This window comes from Taeniopygia guttata, chromosome 12 (genome assembly GCF_048771995.1).
Source record: "Taeniopygia guttata chromosome 12, bTaeGut7.mat, whole genome shotgun sequence".
NCBI classification, from domain to species: Eukaryota; Metazoa; Chordata; class Aves; order Passeriformes; family Estrildidae; genus Taeniopygia; species Taeniopygia guttata.
The window spans coordinates 11,078,575-11,101,525 of NC_133037.1; the positions used below are offsets into that span (position 1 = coordinate 11,078,575).

The 22,951-nt window shown below is 41.5% G+C and overlaps 1 protein-coding gene across 1 annotated transcript; it reads left to right on the forward strand.

Moving 5' to 3' along the window:
- The first annotated feature begins 6,729 nt into the window (after nucleotides 1-6,729).
- On the forward strand, nucleotides 6,730-17,845 carry SEC61A1 (SEC61 translocon subunit alpha 1). The gene is made up of 12 exons (XM_072934684.1): nucleotides 6,730-6,884; nucleotides 8,072-8,139; nucleotides 8,799-8,864; nucleotides 8,953-9,031; nucleotides 9,788-9,919; nucleotides 10,408-10,517; nucleotides 10,715-10,868; nucleotides 11,694-11,854; nucleotides 12,513-12,710; nucleotides 13,021-13,212; nucleotides 14,703-14,779; nucleotides 15,524-17,845. The coding sequence occupies exons 1-12, from the start codon at nucleotides 6,878-6,880 to the stop codon at nucleotides 15,708-15,710; spliced, it is 1,431 nt and encodes a 476-aa protein (XP_072790785.1). The 5' UTR covers nucleotides 6,730-6,877; the 3' UTR covers nucleotides 15,711-17,845.
- Nucleotides 17,846-22,951: the final 5,106 nt, after the last annotated feature.

Consider the following 22,951-nt stretch of genomic DNA (forward strand, 5'->3'; position numbering starts at 1 on the left):
AAATCAAAGCCCATTCACTACATACCAAACAGAACAGCTTAGGTTTCAGCTTTGGTTTTAAAGCCAGGAAGACAATTTACTTGATGAATTTCTGCTGCTGCTCAGAATTCCAGAAGAAAGAAAAAGACAGTTCCTCAAAAGGTAGTTTACAAAGAGTTTGGATTTAAAAGCTGATGTTGTCAAGAGATCAAAATTGAAAGAATCACAGAATTATTCAGCAAGAGCCTCAAATATCCATAAAATAAACAGAAATCAGTTCTATTCCAGGATCAAAAGCAGAATTTTACATGTACAGCATTTTCTTTTCAAGTATGCACATGATAATTACTGCATGCAGAAATGTCAGTGTATTACAGGTTGAATTTGCATGAAAAAGCCATGCAGCTACAGGCAGAGCTCAGCCCCACTCTGTGTGCACCCCACCAGTACAGCTTTGTGTGCTGGAGGGGAATGTAACTCCCCAACCCTGTGTGCATGAGGTTATTCAAATTCAGTATCCACACATAGATTTGGAAAACAACAGCTGAGGCAGAAGTCCAACGTTCACGTTGTTATTTGACCACTGTCAGGACTTTCCAGCTGGACTAGAGGGATCCAGTGTCAGGTAAGATTTGCTGACTTGAAAACCAAACACCTCCTCTGTTGGTACATTTCCATTCCCAAAGACAGGTCCAATGTGGTTGCAGCAGCACAAAAGGTAATTTTGCTAATGCTTCATAACAGTCTAGATGAAATTAAGGCTCCATGCCAAAAGCTGTCCCTGCAAAGGTGTGAAGGCTCTCAGGTTAATGTGGTGATTTCCAGCCCTGGCCAATTTCCACATGGGGAATGCTATAATCAAGCTGGCAGTGATTTTTATGTAAATTAGTCCATTATCAGAGCTATATGTATCTGGTTACTAGTCCATAGGCCCTTAAGGGAAATTGGCATCAGTATTTGCAAGACAAGTACTTTTTTATTTAATGTTCCAAACACTCTTGTTTGCTGGGGTTTTTGGGTTTTTTTAAACAATGGTTCCAGGTCAATAGTTTGATGACTGAAAAGCTAGATCTTAATCCCTAGAAATATAAAACCATTTGGTTTGGTTAGCTCTATTATCATTTTTTACAGAATCTAGTAGATAAGCCACAGAAAAAGAAGTAGGGCATGAAAAATAACCAATCTATGGGGGAGAGGAGGGGTTTAACATTTTAAAAAACATGTTGAAGGCTTCTGAAACCTTGAAGAAGCTGGAAGAGAACACATGGGAAGCATTTAGATGATATAGAGAGTTTAACCTCGTATTAGCTGTAGGCCTTTCAGTCTTGCTGAAATACTCACCTGTTGGTTCACCATGAGCAGGTACAGTTTGCAGGCTGCCAGCTGAGAACCAGCCATTATCAACCCCATCTGGGGTTCTGTGGCCAGCAGTCACCAACACTGCATCCCTCAGGGAAGGGTGTAAAACCATCTCATTCTTCTTGCATATATTTCAACTGCCCATATTGCATGAGCTGGTGGTGGTAAGTATCTGTCTGACCTTTCTAGCTGATCTGCATAGTTTTACCATAATTTGTCATAATTTGTCCCCTTCATGACATGGTTTAGCAAACAGAAGGTAGCATTATTACACAGCTTTTCTGAATCAATAGTGCTGCTCTCATTGCAAAACTACACATTACCTTTTGTTCCTACTTGAAATATTGAGGTTTCATGTGAAGATGCAGGATGAAACAGTAATCCTATTGCAGTTTTGTTGTTGTTCTCTGACAAGATCAGGGCTTAGCCACTGACTCCTTGTGCTACACAAAGTGTGTGTTACATAGAAGGTCTCTTTTATCAGAACCAGAAATCAGGGTACTCATTATTGAGAAAGCACTGCTGTAATGCTGCCAGCTGGGAGCACAGCTCATTAAAGGTACAGTGTAATACAGTATTTTAGATTCCTTATTAAGCATTGCCATAAATACATGGAATAAAATGATGTTCTAGGAGCACTTGGGTGAACAAATTTGAGAAATAACAGAGTTCAGGACCCAAAACACTTTGTGCCAAGCAGTAGAAAGACATTCAGTTAACCTCTCATGTCCCGATAATGATATGAAATGCTTTTGTGCATTGCAATTTTGGTCTTGTGTCTGGCAGACTTCTTTTGATGTATTTCTACTACTTTGTGCAAAGTAGTAGAAAGATATTCAGTTAACCTCTCATGTCCTGATAATGATATGAAATGCTTTTGTGCATTGCAATTTTGGTCTTGTGTCTGGCAGACTTCTTTTGATGTATTTAATCAATGATTTGAATATCTCATTTTAGATATTGGAATTGGAATTTTTTTTTTTTTTTCCAAATGGGCACAGGTATGAAACAACTAAGTGCAGGGCCCAGCACTTCACCATCATAGAACCTCATGCAATTGGCCTTGGCTCATCAGTCCAGCCTGCCCAGACCTCTCTGTAGTGTCTTCTCTGGCAGATCAACATTCTCACCAAACTTGGTGTCATCTGTACCTTCCTGAGGGTGCCCTCTACCCCCTGGACCAGATTATTTCTTTGATGAAGATATTTAACAGAACTGGCCCCAGTGTGGAGCCCTGGGGAACACCACTTGTAACCAGCAGCTGCCTGGGGCTCCTCAAACTGGGAGATTGTCTCTCGATTACAGACTACAATGAAGATTCTAGCTCTATGGAATCAATGGAGTCTGGCTGTTGGCTTAAAGGATCTGGCAGCTAAGTCTCTTTTAGGTTAGTAGCAAACAATTTACTTTAGGAATGTTGTCTACTCAGGGTTTCTTGAAGGTCATCCTTATGTCTGTGCTCCATTGTCATTCAGATCATGAGCTTTCACTTAGTGACCTTGTTTCACACATGCTACCACCTCTAGAGCCCATCTACTTGCATAAATAAATCTTTAGGGACATCTAACAAGCACCTGTCAAACAGCCTGAGAGACAGCATGGGGGTGGCAGGCAAAGGGGATGTCAAGTATGTCACAGTTGTGGTTGGTCCCTGGAACACTGTCAGAGCCCTGGAGATGCAGCTGCTCCATCTGAGCAGGATCTGATGGAGCTCCCCCGTGATGATCTGTGAGGGGATTCACAGTACAGCTGTACCTGCAGAGAGGGCACAGTGATCTCCTGGAGAACATGTGGGGCCCGGGGATCTGCCTGCAGGAAGCTCCGTGCAGGACTGCGAGCTGGATCTCATTACACTTAACACAAGGACTTCTGGTCCTGAAAGTGGCCCTTGGGCATTGATGCACTGTAACACTTAAATAATGACAGTAATAAAACTTGCCTACACAGTTGTGCGCGTTTCATGCAAGCTGAGAAGGCGCCATAAATGAAGCAGTTCTCCCACCTTGTGGTTACACATCCAACTGCGGGCAGAGAACTGAATACAAACCCTGCAGCTAAACACACCCAGGCCTATTGCTGTCCAGGACTCCTCTTGTAGACTGATGTGCAAATATGAGCTAGCCTTGTTTTGCAAGGTGAACATCCCTGTGAGTGTGTGTGCACTCACACACGTGTGCACAAACAACAGCTTTGCAATGCCCTCTGGCCATCCCAGCCTACAGGTGCTCTGAGACCAGGACCCCAAGAGCTGGAGGGACTCCTGCATCCTCCCTGCTAAGGAAAAGTCTTCACTCAGCACAACAGGCAATCCTTGACACACTGACAAAATGTGCTGGTGTGGGAACAGGACATGAGCAAGTCACAGTTGTGAAAAATGTGATTTCTTCAAGGAGATGTTGTAGCTGTTTTCTGCAAGCTTGACTAGAACAAAAAGGAACCATTTAAAGGCAGACACAAATTCATCTATACTGGTCTCCCTATTTCTATTCTCTGCCCTCATTTTCTACTTTTTAGGCCTGGCTATTGAAGCAATTATCTTTACTGTTTGGATCAGGGTACAATTCAGCACAATTAAGTGCAGCTGCCACAGAGCAAAGGTTGATTTGCAAAGCAGTCAGCAAATATCAGCTTTGCACTAATGCAATAGAGGTATATTGAAATATATAATTTTGCAGTAAAGGCTGAAGATTTGCACTGTGTGACACTGGCTAGCATACTTCAGTGCTAGTAAGTGAATACTAATGTTCTTAATGGTCCTAAATTACATTATTTCTGAAGCAGGACTAGCTTGGCTATAGAGGAGAGACTGATTTGGTTTGAAAAATAGCAAAACATGAAAAGAGCAAGCTGTTTTAAGTCTACATCTGCTTCTCAGATGTTGCTGTTCTCTAGAGCAGTTTATTAATTACATGCTATCCTCCTCCCCATCATCACCATCATCATCATCATCATCATCATCATCATCATCATCATCATCATCATCATCATTCCAGTTGTACCAGCTGGCACCACTCAACACTGAGTCTTCTTGCAGTAGTAGGTGCTTCCAAAACAGTGTAAAAATCAGAGTTTTCATCCTCCCTAAGTAGACAATTCTGTGTAATTATATGGTTTTTTTTTTACAGTAGAGAACCAAGTTATCTTACTGTCCAAAATTATTTTTTAAAAATAAAAATAGGAACACAAGAAGTCTGCCAGGTGATACATGCATGCAAATAACACCCTATATTAAATCTTTTTGTCTATTCTTATGGCACAGACAAAGTTTAGTAGCACAAAAAGCATGTGTGACTGTGCAAATTCTGGCATCTCATTGCATGCTTCTACCATCAATCCCCTGATCACTGCTGTGCTTCCCTATCCAGACCTCCACAGAACCACTGCTGGTTCTCCCTTTTCCACTAACCATCTCCCTTTTCCACTTACCAGCTATTACCAGCACAGTGTCCATATTCTCAAGTCAAAATAATCTTATCAAATCAACTCTGCAAGACAGCATATCAGTTGGAAAGCAGTTGCTTTCTCTCTAAATAGAAATGGGTGGATTGAAACAAGTTTCAATAAGCTGGATGTTTTGAAATGAGCAACCCTGGACAAGAACTAAAACATTCTCACAGCCATTGGCAATGTCTTCAATAACTCACAGATGAGATGCATGGTTTCAGAAGCCTGGAGGAGGGCGAACGTACAGTCCAACAATAAAAAAAAAATAAAAGAAAAAAATTACACAGGAATTAGGGCTGCTCTTTTAAATCTCAGAAAAGTAGAGATTAAATAATCACATAAAGCACACCTAAGTGCTCAGAAATTACCAGGGAGACTTTGTGGAAACAATTATGCATTTTATAGAGTGTATACATGGACTTTAACTGCTTTGTATTAGCACCTCTATTTGCTTTAATCTTTCCCTTGACTTCTACTTACCTTCCCTTTCAGACTGTTGATAACTGCTCCCGTAGAGACTTGGAAAACACACAGAACATTGAGTTCTTATCAGCAAAAAACACTCAGACGATCAGGCCCTGGGAGCACACATCCCTGGCCGGTGCAGGTAACAGTGGCAGGTGACAGTGATGTGTAGATGTTCTGTGACTTCCTTGACACGCAGCCCAAAGCTTCACATTGCCACCAATGTTTCACATTTTATTAGAGCCCAGCTGGATCTGGGCAGGCAGGGACTGTGGGACACTGACACCTGCAGCTGTCCGACATGGGACGCCCAAAATACAGGCTGAAGTTGTCACCTGAGTTGTTCCCTCTATGATAAAAACCTCTGGAGGATGATTCAACTCATCTGAAAACTTGTGTGAGACAAGCAGTCATTTCTCCAGAGATGTAAGGTAAGCAGAGTATTTCTCCACTTGTATCTCCATTGCCCACAGAGCCCAGAGAACACCTACACACGTCATTTCCAAATGGCCAAATGAGGCATTTAGACAAAGCTGCTCTTTTCGTTGTTGTGTAGTGGGTGCAAGGAGTTCTTACTGCAGAGCAAGGCCTACACAAAAATACATGTGAAAAATGCATATTTTATGATTGGCTTTTCGCAAATGTAACAATGAATATTATATGTGTAATGTTAGAAAGTTACGCTGTATTAATTCTCTTAAGTAGTGTGTTAAATGTAGCTTTAGGTTACAACATAATGTTAAAATAGAAATTCTGTGATATAAGATTTGTTACAAGCTCAAGCAAGAAGATGAGATAATCAAGAAACTCTTCACACAGAGATGTCAGCTAAGGGGGCCCATAAAAAGTTACTGCCTCCCTATCAGAATATACAAACATTTTTCCACCTTCTCTCCACCTTTGTGGAACCAACAAGATTAAGGAGAAAAAGTTGACAAAAGCCAGAAAAGTTATTTTCTGCAACATGCAAGGAATTTATGCTTTATGTATTAAATATATGAATGTGCAACAGGCTATTGCTTTTAAGGTTATTCCTTTTTTCACAAAGTATGCTTTTCGTGCCTTAGTGTCCAAAACCATCCAGACGCCCATAATTCTTTGCTTTTTATTGTCTTGTAATTTTCCTAACTCTAAATTTTATTATTCTAATTGCATTACTATTTTTATAATAATTTTATTATTATTAAACATTTAAAAAGTTTAAAAACCAAGTGATTAGCATTATTCACAATAAATAACCAGGAAACTAATTTTACGTGCTTATTTAAGTATTTATCTTTGAAATCTCTTAAACCAGCGCTACGCTTTTTGGTAGCTAAAACACGCGTTCCTCGGCACAACGGGACACAGGAGCCAGTCCCGCAGCACATCAAGATGGCGGGAGGCGCAGGACTACAACTCCCGGCAGGCTGCGCACCCTATGGCGATCATCCATGCCGTTGTTCTCGCTGGCCGCAGAGCACGACGGGAGTTGTAGGCGGGGGCCGGTGCTGCCGGGGCCCCGCGCAGGCGCGGCGGCGGCGGCGCGTGGCAGGAAGCGGAAAGGGGCGGCGGCGCTCGGAGCCTGACGTGTCCCTGCGGCCCCGCTCGCTGCTGCTGCTGCTGCTGCTGCTGCTCGGCCGGCGCCGCCATGGGCAGTGAGTACCGCCGATCCCCGCCTCCCCCTGGGCTCTTGCTTCTCCCCTCTGGCCGGGAAAGCGCCGGCCCGGGGGTGGAGCTCATCCCGGGGAAGGAACCGGCGCCGTGTGGCCCCGCCGGGCTGAGGGCGCCGGGCGCGGTGTCGGGGTGGGGGGGCGGTGTCACCTCGGGCCGGTGTCCCCCGGCAGGGACAGGGCGGGGGAGGTACGGGCTGTGTCTGCATCCCGGGGTGATCCGGTCCCTGGGAGGCTGCGAGATCCGTGCCGCCAGGAAAAGCTGCTTGGAAGTGCCTTAGTCGAGTGCTGTGTTACTGTGGGTGTTGGAGAGACGCTTGATTTGATTTAAATTGAATGTCGCGGTCCAGTGGAGCTTTTCAGACATAATCTATTGAAATTAAGAAAGTATCTTTCGTGGGCTGGCCTTAAGTTACCGCTGAGGTTGCAGCCTTCCATCAAAAGGCATCAGTAATTTCAGTTCTGCACTGTTGTATTCTTCTTCGCTCAAATCAGTCCAAAATAAGGGTGCAACCTTAGATTTGTCTTAGCAGATTTAGAATTAACTCTTCTTCAAATTCAGAGCTCTCTGCTTATGGGAGAACTCGTGACTTTGCAAAACCCCCCTTAATTTAATGCTTTTTTCAAGACATATTTCTGACCGAAGGATGTGCCTTTTTGGGTAGGAGGGGATCATGGCATAAGATGTTCTGTACACTAACTTGAACTGTTAAGCTGTATGGCCCAAAACTGTGTAGGAATTCTTAAACTATAGGGCTCAAAAGTAATACATACATAATACCCAAGGCACTTTTTTCTCTAATATTTGGCTGAGGAAAAACTACCATGAAGTAAAAGTACAAAGGTGTTGATAAACTCATGTAAAGCAATGACAAAGGTTTTTTGGTGCTGTCAACCTACTCAGTGAAATGGGAAAATGCTTGACTTTCTTTAATTCTGTTCCCAGTCCATACTGTACATAAAACATGTTAGCTGAATCTCTGTGTAATTTGAACAGATAAGAATTTAATAATACAAAACACATCCCCTGCCTCAAACTAAGCAGTCAAAATTTCCCCAGAACTGGGGCTTTTATTATATAGAGTACATGGCAAATTCAATTCACCTTGAGCTTTTTTTAGTGTTTGTTGTATCCATGTGTTCACTTTGTCTTTTAACTTATTTCTGTACAGTAAAATTTCTTGAAGTGATCAAGCCCTTCTGTGTTATCTTGCCTGAAATTCAAAAGCCAGAACGGAAGGTAGGTTAATAAAATTTTCTTCCTAAGTTTCTATTTGTGTGATATAAAATGTTTGGAGTCTGCATTTGTGGGATTTGGGGTTTCTTCCCTAATGGGAGAATGGCAGTTTTAGGTACAGTTGTTTTTAGTGGGGTGCCTGTGTGGTGCATCTCATGTGGATGTGGTTGTACAAGAATAAATGCAGTTGGGCAGATTTCTTTATGTCACAGCAGTGCATGGTGAGATGTTGAAGGCAGTACAGATTGAAGTGTAAACTAGAGTAAGTTAAATCAACAACTTGAAAATCTTTGCTTCATAAGCTCTAATATAAGATTATTTGCTGAGATAAGCTGCTCCCTGTTACTGTTTTTTTCTCACCATAAGCTCTTACTCATGAAAATGTAAGACTCATTTCTGTGGAAGTAGTAGATTTACCTTGCATTTACATAAGCTTGTTTATTTGGATTAAATTTTGAATAAAGCTTTGTAGCTTTCCTTGGTCTTATGTGGGATGAAAGGGATGAAAAGTATGTTGTTTTCTTTAGGGTGTTCTGTACTTTGTCGCTCCACAAGAAAACTAAATGTGCTTCTATGAAAGTTTGCTTGATGGACTAGGTTTTATTATCATGACGCCTTTATAATCTGTTGTTGGTTTTTGGTTTTGTGTTTTTCCCCTTTAGATTCAGTTTAAGGAAAAGGTACTATGGACAGCTATCACACTCTTCATCTTCCTAGTATGCTGCCAGGTATGTTTCCTTCCCTTTTTAAGGAAGAGCTGAAATGTTTAAAGCATGCTATGAAGTCTCTAATTTAATCTCTTGGTTGGAAATGCAGATTCCCTTGTTTGGCATTATGTCATCAGACTCTGCAGATCCTTTCTACTGGATGAGAGTGATTTTGGCATCAAATAGAGGTATGGCCAGACTTTCAGGAGGGCATTTTTTTTTACCTTGAATCCAAATGATTTTGGACTTGCATTCTGCTCCATTGTAATGAATATAAAAACTGGAGAGTAAAAAGTATTTTTTCTGTATTATTTAAAGTCATAAATCAGTGTGGCATTGGGAAAGGCACAACTTTCTGAACAAAATGAGTTTCTGGTTGACTGTGTACAGTCTATTATATGTACAAAAATTGGGCTTTTTTTTTTTTTTTTTTGCGGGAAATGGTTAGGGAAGAGACAGTTCCTAATTGCATTGCTGCTGTTGCAATCTTCAAGATTTGTGATTTGTGTTTCAAAATCAGTTGTGTTTCCTTGAGTGTTGTGGTTTCCTGGGTGACTTCTTTAAGTCTGTCACACAGAAGATTGAAATGCATAGTAGTTTATATAAATTTCAGTTTCTTGGGGAGGCTTTCTAATGTAGCTATGAATTAAGAATGTGACAGTTTCCTGAATGCTCTTTATCATTCTATATCATTTGAGCTGTCAGTTTATATCATACTTAGTTTTATGTATAGTAAATCTATTCTTGACAGCAGAAGTCTTTTTCAGGGAACACAGTATTTTTGAGGTACTGAGGAGTACTATGTATCAAACTGACTTCTGGCAAACTTTTGTTACCATTGATAATTTTTACATTTACGAAGATTTGGAGTTTTAGATCTCCTCCATTGTGAGGTAAAGATTGATAGAAACTTTGAACTTCACTGTTCTTCCCGTGTCTGGCAGGAACGTTGATGGAGCTGGGCATTTCACCCATTGTCACCTCAGGGCTCATCATGCAGCTCTTGGCAGGTGCTAAAATAATTGAGGTTGGTGACACTCCAAAGGACAGAGCTCTCTTCAATGGAGCCCAGAAATGTGAGTAACAGCTCGTGTTGAGCACTGGTGGTTTAGAGTATCTCACCCTGACAGTGGAAAGTGTGAATTTACCATGGTGGTGGTGCAGCTGGGCTTGTGGGTTTGTGCCAATCCCCTCAGCTGGTGTGCTGAGCCTGACGTTCCAGGGACTGCAATATCCCTGTGGCCACTTCGGGTCAGCTGTCCTGATCATGCTCCCTCCCTGCTTCTTGTGCACCTGCTGGCTGGCATAACAGGGGACACTGAGAAGTCCTTGACTTGGGGTAAGCACTGCTGAGCAACAACTAACACAACAGCACATCAGCCTATTATCAGCATTATTCTCATGGGAAATCCAAACCACAGCACTCCTCCAGCTACTACAAAGAAAATTAGCTCTATCTCAGCTGAAACCAAGGTTCTCTACAAAAAAGTGATTTCTGTTTCTCTAATTGCCCACTGACATAAGTATCCGGGACAAACCCATACTTTTTCTTTTTATTCCGTAGTGTTTGGAATGATCATTACCATTGGACAGTCTATTGTGTATGTAATGACTGGAATGTATGGAGACCCATCTGAGATGGGTGCTGGTATCTGCTTGCTTATCACAATCCAGGTAATTTCTAGTCTTCTCTACTTACTCTTCTGAAAGGGTCAAAAAATCAGCCTTATGGGCAGGCTGTCCCACGTGCAGAGCAAGAAGGCCCAAGTGTACTTGCTTCTTCACATATAGTCTAATCTTTTAATACACATTATTCTTCTAACAAAATGAAAAAAACATGGAACTAATCTGTATTTTATTTTTTACTGTAGCTTTTTGTTGCTGGTTTGATAGTTCTGCTCTTGGATGAGCTGCTCCAGAAAGGATATGGTCTTGGTTCTGGCATCTCTCTCTTCATTGCTACCAATATCTGTGAGACCATTGTGTGGAAGGCATTCAGCCCCACCACAGTGAACACCGGGCGAGGTAATATGGCACAGTCTGTTTTCTTTACCGATAGTTTGTACCAAAATACAACTTTTTTTTTTTTTTTTTTTTTTTTTTTATACTGTTAACTTAATGCCAAATGCTGTTACTACCATCTTGGTTGTGTAGTGAATCTTGCTAATGCTGCTTTGCAAAGTGCAAGCACAAAGACATTTTTTCTCAATTTGTAATATCTCACAAGATATTTACTGAACTTGAGTTTCTTACAGAGCCTTCATTGTAAGTCAACAGTAGTAGACTGCCATTGTATTATGGTTGCTGGGTTGCTGTCCAGCTTACTGACCAAATATTAGCTGTTTCTTTCTGCTCCTTGCTTTTTTTACACTTTTCCTGAAAGACCTAATTCTCCAAACTCCACTGGAGATGATCCAGTTTGCTGCTGTATAGTAGAACACAGCAGTGAGGTTATGCCATTTGCTGTAATCCAAACAATAACTTGTGTCTTACCACAAGTGACACTAGAAAGCCTGTAAGTTTACTTTTTTTTTTTTTTTTTTTTTTTAATCAAGAGGAGGAAAGAAAGAACTTGGTGCTTGTCTGTCTTTCTAGAGACCAGTAGAGTTATCCTGTGCTGGGTTATGATTTAGTTTCTAGGTCACTACAAGGGAGTTTAAAAAAAATCTTGGAAATAACATAGTTGATATGAAGGGTGACAGTATAAAAGTCTGAGAACATGCTCGAGATGCAAAAGACTCAGAGCAATCCCATTCTGAATCCTGTAGTTCAGAAGTATGCTTAACAGGACAAAACACTGAAACTTGGAGATAATCACAGCTCACCTAACTTTTTATTTTCCTTTCCAAGGCATGGAATTCGAGGGAGCCATCATTGCTCTGTTCCATCTTCTGGCTACTCGCACAGACAAAGTCCGAGCTCTTCGTGAGGCTTTTTACCGCCAGAATCTTCCCAACCTCATGAATCTGATTGCCACCATCTTTGTCTTTGCAATTGTCATTTACTTCCAGGTCAGTTGGAATAATGAGGGTTGTAAAACTGCATGGAAGTAGGTCTGAAATTTACTTTCTTCTACAAGAAATTATATATACACAAGGTTCATTTTTGTACCTTGTCATCTGGATAAGGTACAAAATTATCATCTTCTCTTAATTAGTTTCCACACTTTACTGTAGTCACACAGAAGACTTGAGACTTAGTTTGGTCTCTGAAAAAAGAAACAAAAAAAACGAATAAAAATACCTCAGATGCATGTGTGCATGTGATATTGTCTAACCCAAATGCTATTGCTTTTTACTGAGAAACACTTTGAAGTTTTTAGACCTGTGTGTCTCTTACTGTTTGTTGCTGAAGAATATAGGAAGTTGTAATGTTTCTTTTCCTGGATGCTTTGTTCAGTTTTCTTGAAACTTCAGATTTCTTCAGATGTCTGAATCTTTCATACCTTCTTGTGTGTGGGTGTGTGTTTAGACAACCATGCAGGCTTGCAGACCCTTTGCAGAAGGGTTCTCAGGGAGAGGAAAGCCCTCTGGGCAGAGCATTTGTACTTGCACAAAATGATTGCAGGTTTCTTCTGCTGCTGTCAAGACCTTGCATTTGCAATTTATGATCTCTGCTATGTGTTCACATCCAGATGTAATGGAGGACTTTCTTTTGAAAACTTTTCAGGGCTTCAGAGTGGATCTTCCTATCAAATCTGCTCGCTACCGGGGCCAGTACAACACCTACCCTATCAAGCTGTTCTATACTTCCAACATTCCCATTATTCTCCAGTCTGCCCTGGTGTCAAACTTGTATGTCATCTCCCAGATGCTTTCTGCCCGCTTCAGTGGCAATTTGCTGGTCAGCCTGCTGGGCACCTGGTCTGTGAGTATTCCTTCTCATCTTGCACACATCTTTACAAGGGCACCATCGGAATGTGGGGTTGAAGTGATGGTCTCTCAGTATTAAGACACATTTTGATAGGTGGTCATGCACACTGAAACTCCTAAATGAGTCATTTGTTTGAATTAATGGTAGCATAGGAGGTTTGCTGTGATGAATGTAAATGTGTGTGCTGCTGCAGTAGTAATGATGCAAAGTGACACAAAGGTGATACAAACTTTTGTAAGACTCGGCTTAATGGCTAAGAAATAGCGAGAAGATTAGTGACTGACTGCTTGCTTTCTTCTTCCAGGACACATCATCTGGAGGCCCTGCTCGTGCTTATCCAGTTGGTGGACTCTGTTATTACCTGTCACCTCCAGAGTCCTTTTCTTCAGTTTTGGAAGACCCTGTACATGCAGTTGTTTATATTGTATTTATGTTGGGCTCCTGTGCTTTCTTCTCTAAGACATGGATTGAAGTCTCTGGCTCCTCTGCCAAAGATGTAAGTTTAAAATGACAAATTATGTAAGCTTACATTATGAAAACAGATGGGCAGTTGTAAGAATAAGACTGAGTTTCTCCTGAGATGTTCTGCTGGTAATCTTGTTGGTAATATTCATTGTTTGTGTAAGCAGGGACTGTGTCTTTTTTTAATTGAGAAAGATTAAGACAGAATGGGGGTGATTTTTTCCTGTTTTCTTTACTGCTTTTTCAAAACAGTATCAACTTAAATTGCTTTAGTTGGAATTAGGAAATTTAGAACATAGAAATATGAGATCATTGTGAGAGCAGGAGAGGTAGAAACTCTTTCAGTGCCACGTGACAGGTGCACAGAGTTCTGAGCTTCCGTTGTGGGAAAATTAACTGAGGTTGTTATTTTTGACTTGAGAACACTGACAATGGAGAATATAGTGCAGTGCATTGATGTACCTGAGGCTAGCTTCTCAAAACTTCCATTTGCTACAGGATATTTAACATTCAGGAACTATATCATCCTGAAATTGGAGCTGGAAAACAAAATGGAAAATAGCTGTCATTGTGGTATGTTTGTATTGTGTGGTTCTGGGTAGGAGGTGAAGTTTGGCAGCCATATGGAATGGTTTAATCCATTCCTTAACAAATAAGTAATTGCACAGTTACTGTAACAGTAATTCTCTTGTTTTGCACTTGCATCTTGCTGCTTCTCAGGGATGCAGGAAGACACTCACAGCCATGTACAGTCAGATTTTTATTTCAGAGTAAAGCAATTCACTATTCAGAATAGACAGTTTTTAACACTTTAATCCTTTTTCCTGATACTAAATAAAAAAAATTTAGCTTAATGCAAAAAAGGTCAGAAATAAAAGTTGATAAATCATTACTTAAGTTTTCACTGTGTAGTGGAAAACTGGAAGCCTACTCATCTGAAAGTGTGTTTTCTCAGTGCATGGAATCAGTGATGAGCATTTTCATGTTCCCCTGCTAGAGTTTGTTACCCACAGTTGTTAGTAGTTTGCAGGCCTCTGCTGTAACCCTGTGCAACTGCAGAAATCCAGTTTTAGAATAATGTTCCAAGAAGGAATACTAAGTCTGGTTTCTAGTGTAGCTCCACAAATAAATAGTTGACTCAACTGAATGCAGGAAACTGAAACACTTCAAGGGATAGTGTTGCACTATCTGTGAAACCCTCATCAGGGGAAGGGTAGATGGCAAAACATGGACTGAATTATGTGTATGAGAGCCTACCAGTATCCAATTTTTCCTTTTCTCACTAGGCCTAGAATGATCCAGAAAGCTTTGTATAATTGACAGATAGGAAAGTGCCTGTGACTGTAATTTATCTGCAGTTAAAACAGTGGATATTTTGAACTCAGGTGAATAATCTAAAACACAAAAAAATACAAAAAATGCCCGACCCCACCACCATTTACTTCTGTTTTCTCACAGTGCTGCATTCCATGGCCTTGGGAAATCACAGTAAACTTACTTGCTCCTTTCCTTGATTCAATACAGGTTGCCAAGCAGTTGAAAGAACAGCAGATGGTAATGCGAGGCCACAGAGAAACTTCAATGGTACATGAACTCAACAGGTGAGCTACATATTCACTGTTCATGCACAGTGCTGTGGGCAAACAAATGGCAAAGTTTGCTTTGACTTCCATTTTCTAGATCCTAGAACACAGATGTTATTTTAGATTTGATATCACATGCATGAGACATAGAACATTATCTCATTAATGGAAGATGTGTACAGTACAGCTTATTTTTGTCTTGCATTTAAAGAATTTGTCTCAAATTCTGGACCTTTTATTTTTCTGTTTAGTTTTTTCATTTATATACTCTTCTCAAGGTAGCTAATAATGAGCATTTCAGTGTACTTTACTACTTCAAGCTGACCCAGAAATATTTTCTTACTATAATTTTTCATGTGTTATTAGTCTTAGTTTCCATGCAGACCTTACTTCTAAAATATGTAATTACTTAAATCTCCTAGGGGCAGGGGTTGATGTCTTCAGGTTTTCAGATTTCAGGGTAGTACCTGTATACCCTTTGTGTTATGATAATGTTATTTTAACTTTGGATTTCAGTCATCTACAGATGATTTGAAGAGCCAGTAGCCATAAGTTTAATATTTGTGCATAATTCCATGGTGGACTGTAATACCTTCTCCGCTTAGTGTAGCATTTTTTTCTTCTCCAGCCAGGTTGAGTATTTTATATTCTTATCCAGCTTGCAGACACACAAGGGAAGAGAGTGTTCTGCCATTGACTTTTTTGTTACTATCTAAGGAAACTCTAATGGCCCCTTTTCTATTGTCATTTCCTGTTTTACAGGTACATCCCTACAGCTGCTGCCTTTGGTGGGCTCTGCATCGGCGCCCTCTCTGTGCTGGCAGACTTCCTTGGGGCAATTGGCTCTGGAACTGGAATTCTGCTTGCTGTCACCATCATTTATCAGTACTTTGAAATTTTTGTAAAGGAACAGAGTGAAGTTGGCAGTATGGGAGCTCTTCTTTTCTAAACCTAGTTTCTCATGGACCCAGGAAAGAGAGGAGGGACAGTCTCAAAGTGTAGCCAGTCAGGAGAAAAGAAGTATCATAAACTTGATAGTGTCATTCTATAGAAACACATATTTTAACAATGTTTCCAAGCACATTCCCTTATGTTCAAACTTTTCTAGCATACTGTTTGCATTTTATAAATTGATGAGGAAGATGTGCAAAAGATTTTTTTAAGAAAATTGTTTTTTAATTATGTGTTAGGAGAGTCAGCTTTCTGACTTGGATTTAGTTCAATGACTCCTGAAAATTTTTGAACCCCTTTCACATTTCGTAACCTGAAGCTTTTACAGGTTATAATTAATGTTTGTTAAGTGAATATTTGGAAGGGATTTTTCCATTTAACTTGTTTTTGCAGCTGCTTTGCAGTAATGGTGAAAAAAGCCTTTCCATCTGATGCTCAAGCTCCATAATTATGGTTGTAAGCACAAATGGTGTTTCATGTGTTAGGGGTTTTTTTTTTCAGTATGGCAGATTTGAAAGGCAGTTGTTTCTTTTTACTACGATATAGTATCTATAATTCCAAATGTTTTGTGTCTTGTAATTACTACACTAGACCTTGTCAGCTGTTGAGTATTGGCTTGAGACTGTTTTCAAGTTTCTGTGTAAGAAAGGAATGTGGCCTTTCCCACCACCTCTCCTCCACAAGCAGAAAACTCAGGTAAATCTAGATTCTGCCAGAACCTGTGCCTAAGAGTTGCTACTTTGAAACTTGGTTAAACCAACTTTGTAAAGCCTTCTAATTAGTCTTTATTGCCATTAGTGGCTGTGCTTCTAGTTCTGATGTCAGCTGAAAGGAATGAGTGTTATGGCTGCTTAGATGCAAATCTGCTTGTGCTCTTTGCTAGAGTGAAGTTTCTCTCCTGATAATGAATTCTGGTCTTGTAGCAATCAGGATGTTATCTGATTACTCATATCTAGTGAATTTTGAGTCTCATTACCACAAAAGACTGGAAATAATGAATGCTACTTGTCTGTTTTTGTAGATGTAGATATGAGACCCTTGTCAGATAACTCCACTAAGGGGCTTATGTAGAAGGCTTTTCCACCCTATAATCTTATGGATTTGAGTGCTATATAGGAAGATACTCTTTCAGAAGGTATTGAGATTCCTTTTTTGAAGATCACTCCTTCAAAATTGAGAGTTTACAGTTAAGGCTGTAATGGACCAGAATAAAACTGAATTTTCCGTTTTAATTTAGGTTGTCAGTACTAATCAGGTGCCTAGGACCAAATGCAAATATTTGTGTATGAGTCTTGTAAATACACTTCTCCTCAATCAGTATTGGACAACATGGAAACCAGAAGGAGGAGTTGTGGCTGCTGGAGCTTTTCTTTACACTGTATCAACATGCCTTCTGTGCATTTTTGCATGTTGGGCAGACAGTCTGGGAGTCACTGTTCCTGCTGGAGTGGTGGGACTCTGTTACACACCCAAGGAGCACAGATGACATCCAGAAACCTTTGTTAATACCCTGAGCTCAGATACCAAACACATGGGAAATCTGCAGATGTGGATTGAGATGCACCTATCAATGAAAGTCAAATGCCTGGGATGAGGATCACAATTGGAAAAGGAATAAAAAGAATTGAGATGAAGTATCCTTGAAATGATCACTGTCAGCCATTCACTATGATGTCACACTACGTTCAATATTTTTTCTGGTGTTTATGAAGTACTAATGCACCACAGCGCAGCTGTGATGTAAATGGGGACAGTTAAAAAGTGGCATTAAAAGGAGGGGGAAATACAATTCTGCTTTGGGGAATTTGTTGTTGTTTTTCCAGGAAGCCCAATACAAACTATTTTCATATAAAAGACTCCACTTCTGTGCATGCTGCTCTGGCTGGGCTGGAGCTGTACTTGTATTTTTGGTCATATCTGTTTGAACTGATTGCAGTTTAGACCATTTGCTCTTCGGTGTCTAAGCAGCACTTGTTCTGTGCATCTGTATTTTTGTGGTCTAGTGGTGAATCTTTGTTATCAAACATCTGTGTCCAAAAGCAGAACCTGCTGGCCATACAATGGATGTTCACAAAAAGAAATAATGCCTATAGAATCTGCTTTATAATGAAATAAAGTTCATCTTTGGAGCTAGTGCTTGGCTTTTGGTGCTTGGATGCTGTTACAATTCTAACACTTGTAGAGTAAGGTTACCCACCTATGAGACTGAGAAACTGGTACCCTCAAAACACCTGATCAGTGTCAGTGTGAAATAAAGACAATTTGTATTTGCTCCAAAGTCTCTCAGTATTGGGTTGCCAAAATAACTGGATCTTGACCATTCCTTTGGGCTTTTCATTTTTGAGTTGCAGTTCTAAAGGCGCTGCACAAGTAAATAAAAGGCGAGTAGGGTAATGATGCATCACTTTAACAAAAACTGTTTCCATTAGTGTTACAGTGACAGTCTTCTTGTAGTGTGATAATTGAGACACCAAAACTCAAAGCTGATGATACTCCCAATATTGTTTTCCCTTTGAGCTTTTAAACTTAGAGTAAGGGAAAATTTTGCCTTCCTCCTGAATAGAAGTATCCCAGTTCTTGAAAGCAAATTTACTTAAAATACTGTTACTGGTTGCAGGAAGTTCAGACATTACTTTGGTCATGTTTGAAGTCACACTAAACAGCAGCCTGGTTTCTCCTTTGCTGTTTTATTTTTCATCAGAAAACTTGCATTGATGGCTGTGGTTGCCATGGGAATATTATGTCATCACACATATGATCACAGAAATAATTGAGGTCACTGTAGATATGATGAGTTATGTGCAAGAGCTGGATGAGAACTGACACCAGGGCAACATCTGACCTCTTTCTCCTGGGGTTGTTTTGTGCAGAATTCTTGACGTGTCCTTCATGTCTGCGCTGCAGGTTTCAGGTGAAAGCTTTAGCATTTAAGGGCTGGATATTTAATTTTTGTCCCTCTTGTCATTATTCATGAAGCTTTAAAAATCATCTGATTTATTCTAGTTCACTTATTCCTAGAGCCTATTTCCATGTAATTTTGAGACGGCAAACAAATTGACTTTTTTGCAAACAAACTGACTGTTTTTTCTAATTTCTCAAACATTTTGTTGTTGGATTTTTATATTTAAAAATAAATTAATTCCTTTTGACTGCAACTGTAAAGGTTGTTTAAATGTTTCATGAGTGTGCTCCCTTGATTTTTTTTCTGGGGATAACTGTCCCATACTGCAAACAGACTGATTTGTGGAATTTGTGATTTAGGTTTTTTCGGCAGCTTTTGGAAAAGGAGGAAGCCGAGTGGCCCAGTACCTGCTTTTCCTAAGTGTCCTCTCTTGCAAGGAATAGCAAGCTTTAGGTGCTGCGGGAGGCTGCGGGGTTCCCGGGGGCTGTTTGCTCACGGCTGTGCTGTGCCACTGCCGGTCCTGGGCCATCCCCGCCTGGATCCCACACCTGCTCTCGGAGTGTCGCGGGGTGCTGGCCGCGCACTCCAGCCTCCCGTGAAGAAGGGACAGTGTCCCTCTGGGCAGGGAGGGACACTGGAGGCATCTCTGCTGTAGCCTGTGTGCGCTTTGCCTGTCCTTCACCTCCTTTCCCCGCCGCTCCTCTGCCAGGTTTCTGCCGTGACCCCCCGGCCTTGGGCAGCCTCCTGCCCCTAAAGCCCGTGCGGGTGCTGGGACAGCGCCGGCGGCTCCGGGGGCTGCGGCTCCGGAACGGCTCCTCGGTCCGGAACGGCTCCTCAGGCCCAGAACGGCTCCTCGGTCCGGAACGGCTCCTCAGGCCCAGAACGGCTCCTCGGTCCAGAACGGCTCCTCGGTCCGGAACGGCTCCTGGGTCCCAGAACGGCTCCTGGGTCCCAGAACGGCTCCTCAGCCCCGGAACGGCTCCTCGGTCCGGAACGACTCCTCGGCTCGGACCTAGAACGGCTCCTGGGTCCAGAACGGCTCCTGGGTCCCGGGACGGCTCCTGGGTCCCGGAACGGCTCCTCGGTCCAGAATGGTTCCTTTGTCCTAGAACAGCTCGGTCCTAGAACAGCTCCTCGGTCCTGGAACGGCTCCTGGGACCAGAACGGTTCCTTTGTCCTGGAACAGCTCCTCGGTCCTAGAACATCTCCTCAGCCCGGAGCGGCTCCTCCGCCCCGCCGAGCCCCCCGGAGCCCGGAGCCCGGCCGGAGCCTCCGCCCGCCGGGTGGCAATGTTGCCCTGCGAGTCGAGCACGGCATTCGGCATCGGGGAATCAAACCTGTCCCAAGCGTGTCCTGTCTTTTCCTGCGCTACTATGCCGGTGGGCGTCGTACAATGTAAAAAGTTCGGAGCAGAGTTTGCCGATATTTCTTCGTGCTTCCTGGAGCTGCCGCCAGGATTGAGGTTGTTTTAAGATGAAATGCTGAAAATAGTATTTTAGAGCGTTTGTAATGTTTATAATATTTTCTAATATATTTCAAGTATGCTGGGTGCCAAGGGGCAGGTATCTTCTTCTGCCACTTAAGCCTAGACTGAGACAGTCTATGGGATTGGAAAGAAGACAAGAAAAGAAGCATTTAAAACCAAAATCAATATTCTAAGCTGGGGACCTAATTAGCCAGCTAGACTTTAAGCTGCTGGTTTATAATATGCTCCTGGATGGATCTGCTAAAATTGAAACTCCTCTGTGGGCCAGGTTCTAGCAATCCTCTGGCCATTGCCAGCGTGGTTCCAGCCAAGCTGGCAGCGTTTGGCAGAAAGGAAATACCCTGAAAATTGGCACCTCCTTTGGCAGCTGTATCACAGGGGCTGGAGACTGAACCAGCACAGACATGATACACTTTGTCATCGCAGAGGGGGCTGTCAAGGTCAGAGATGGGATGCTGGCTCTGAGATATTTCTTGCTGAAGAACAAGAAGACTGGGCCAATATCTCAGAAATAGGAATACCTGGAAGCTTAAAACAGAAGGGACAAATAGAACAGTGAGGATACTTATTTTTAAGAAACTGTTTCAGGTATTTTTATATTGCTTTGAAGAAAATCAGGATACATGGTACATATATAAAATCCCAGATTCCCCTTCTTAGATATTAAGGCTAAAGTGGATGGTTCCAAAAACGGTGTGAACACTGCTGAGGAATATCTGAAATCTCAGGCGAGTATTATCCACTATAATCTTCAGCGTGTCTGAAGCTCTCTGATGTTCTTACAGCTCTAATGTGTCTCTTCTTTATTCCTGTGGTGTGAAGATTTATGAAAGAAAAATACAGCTCCAGACATATAGGAAGAGGCTATAGTGAGCAGAACATTCTGCCCGATTAACTTCGCTATATTAATGTGATTTTTATTTTTGTTTAAATAGCTTTATCTTTTGGCAGTGCAAGAACATGAAATTGATGTTGCTGCTGTATTCCTTAGGGCTGCAGAACTATGCCTAATGCAGGTAGAGCAGGAGATCCCTGTGACCACAAATGTGGTCACACAAGGATTTGGGATTACAGAGCTCAGCTGCAGGAAGTAACTGGAGGGTGTGAGGTGAGAGGCCATAAAGGAACTGTGGGAAGAAGCAGTGCAGGAGCCAAGGGGCAGTGAGGGGATGTGGTGGCATCATGTGCCTAAACCTAAAAGCAGTGTATCTGAAAATGCTCTTAAGCTCCAGGATTCTGAAGACTGCTGACAACAAATTAAGAGTGCCTTGTGTGGCTGTAGATGGTGATTAAAATGCAGAGGGGCAGCTGCCTGCTGGATCTCCCCTGCCAGACAAGCCCAGAATACCTGTGTGCTATAGAAATCAATGATTTGTTTAACCTTGGTGTCCCAGACTGACCTCATGTTTCCTTAGCACTGCCCAAAGTTTTCCTTGTGTTCTGCAAATGTAGAAACTTGTAAGACATGAAAGTGTGTTTGTTAAAATAATTCCTTTTCTAAGCACTGTTATCTTGGATGTTTGAGGATAAAGCTTAAGCTGTTGATGTTTAAGTTATTGGAAGAGCATTTTTTTAACCTATCCCCCTTGCTTTGAGTGACTCTTGAAAGGAAGAGAGATTTATTGGGGGGACATGTTAATTTCCTCAAGTAGGTAGAAAAGAGCTGTCTCTTATCTCAGTGCTTCCCATTTCTTAAGCAGTGCAGGCTGGCAGAAACAAGCCAACATTTGGGATAAGACTTATCTAATTTAGTGATGGAACACAGTAGCATAAGCCAGGGACTCTGACACTACTTTCTGCAACTGAGGTACACCAAGGTAATTTTAATTTAGGTTTAAACACAGGTATCCACCTTTTTGTAGAGGATAGCTGGAAGCTCACAGGATTCATTAAACTGGAATGGTGTCAAGGATATGCCATGTGAAAAGAGAAGGGCTCTAGTTGCAGAGCAAATAGACTAAAAGTGTTTCCATTTTTATGAAGTGGGTTTTCATCTGTTATTCGTGTTGCAGGAGTTGTTTCTTTTGCATGTGAGCTCTCAGTTTTGTAGGTGGTGGCTGTAATTACATTATCATGGAGATTTTTAGTTCCAAAAATTGTACACTCTAAAAAAATCCCTCCCACTAAAAAAAAAAAAAAAAAGCTGCAGAGCAGAACAGGACCTGTCCCCAGTCCTACAGCTGATCACTACAAGAGTCCTGGCTCAAACAATGTCTGCCACCTCTTTACTGGCCTCTTCCATCAATGTTGCCTCTTCTTAAAGCACCAGAGTAAGTGTTAACTCTGTAGTGATTGAAACACAGATCCAAACTGCATACATGCATGTATATAAAGTAGCTGTCTTTAAAACATAACTATCAACAGTTAGTTAATGAAATAATACCCTTAATTCTGTCCTTAATCCCACAATCAGTGTGTGAGCAGTGAGCTCATACCTGTAGGAGAATGGGGGTCAGGAAATTGAGTGGTCCATGGGCCCTCATGGTCATGTTTTCCTTAGTTCATGCAGAATTGCTGATACATCAGTCTTGTTATTATTTTACCCTTGCAGAATATTTCTGCTTCTCCAGAGAGTGTTTCCTTTATGCATAATCCATTAAATGATGAGCAGAGTTTTGAGTGCCTGCGATTCATCAAGTTTAACACCTTACCTTTACTATAAGGAAAGACAAAACTATTTCTCTATGGTTTTGGTTGTTAAACATAATAGCTATAAAATTGACTCAATCTAGATCTTTTACCTAAGCAGTGGTGACAGATTGATGCTACTGGGGTTCTAGAAGGTGTTATTGGAGACAAAATAAAGTTTCCTGCAGGGTGTTACATTGCTTCAGCTCAGGGAGCTCTGTAT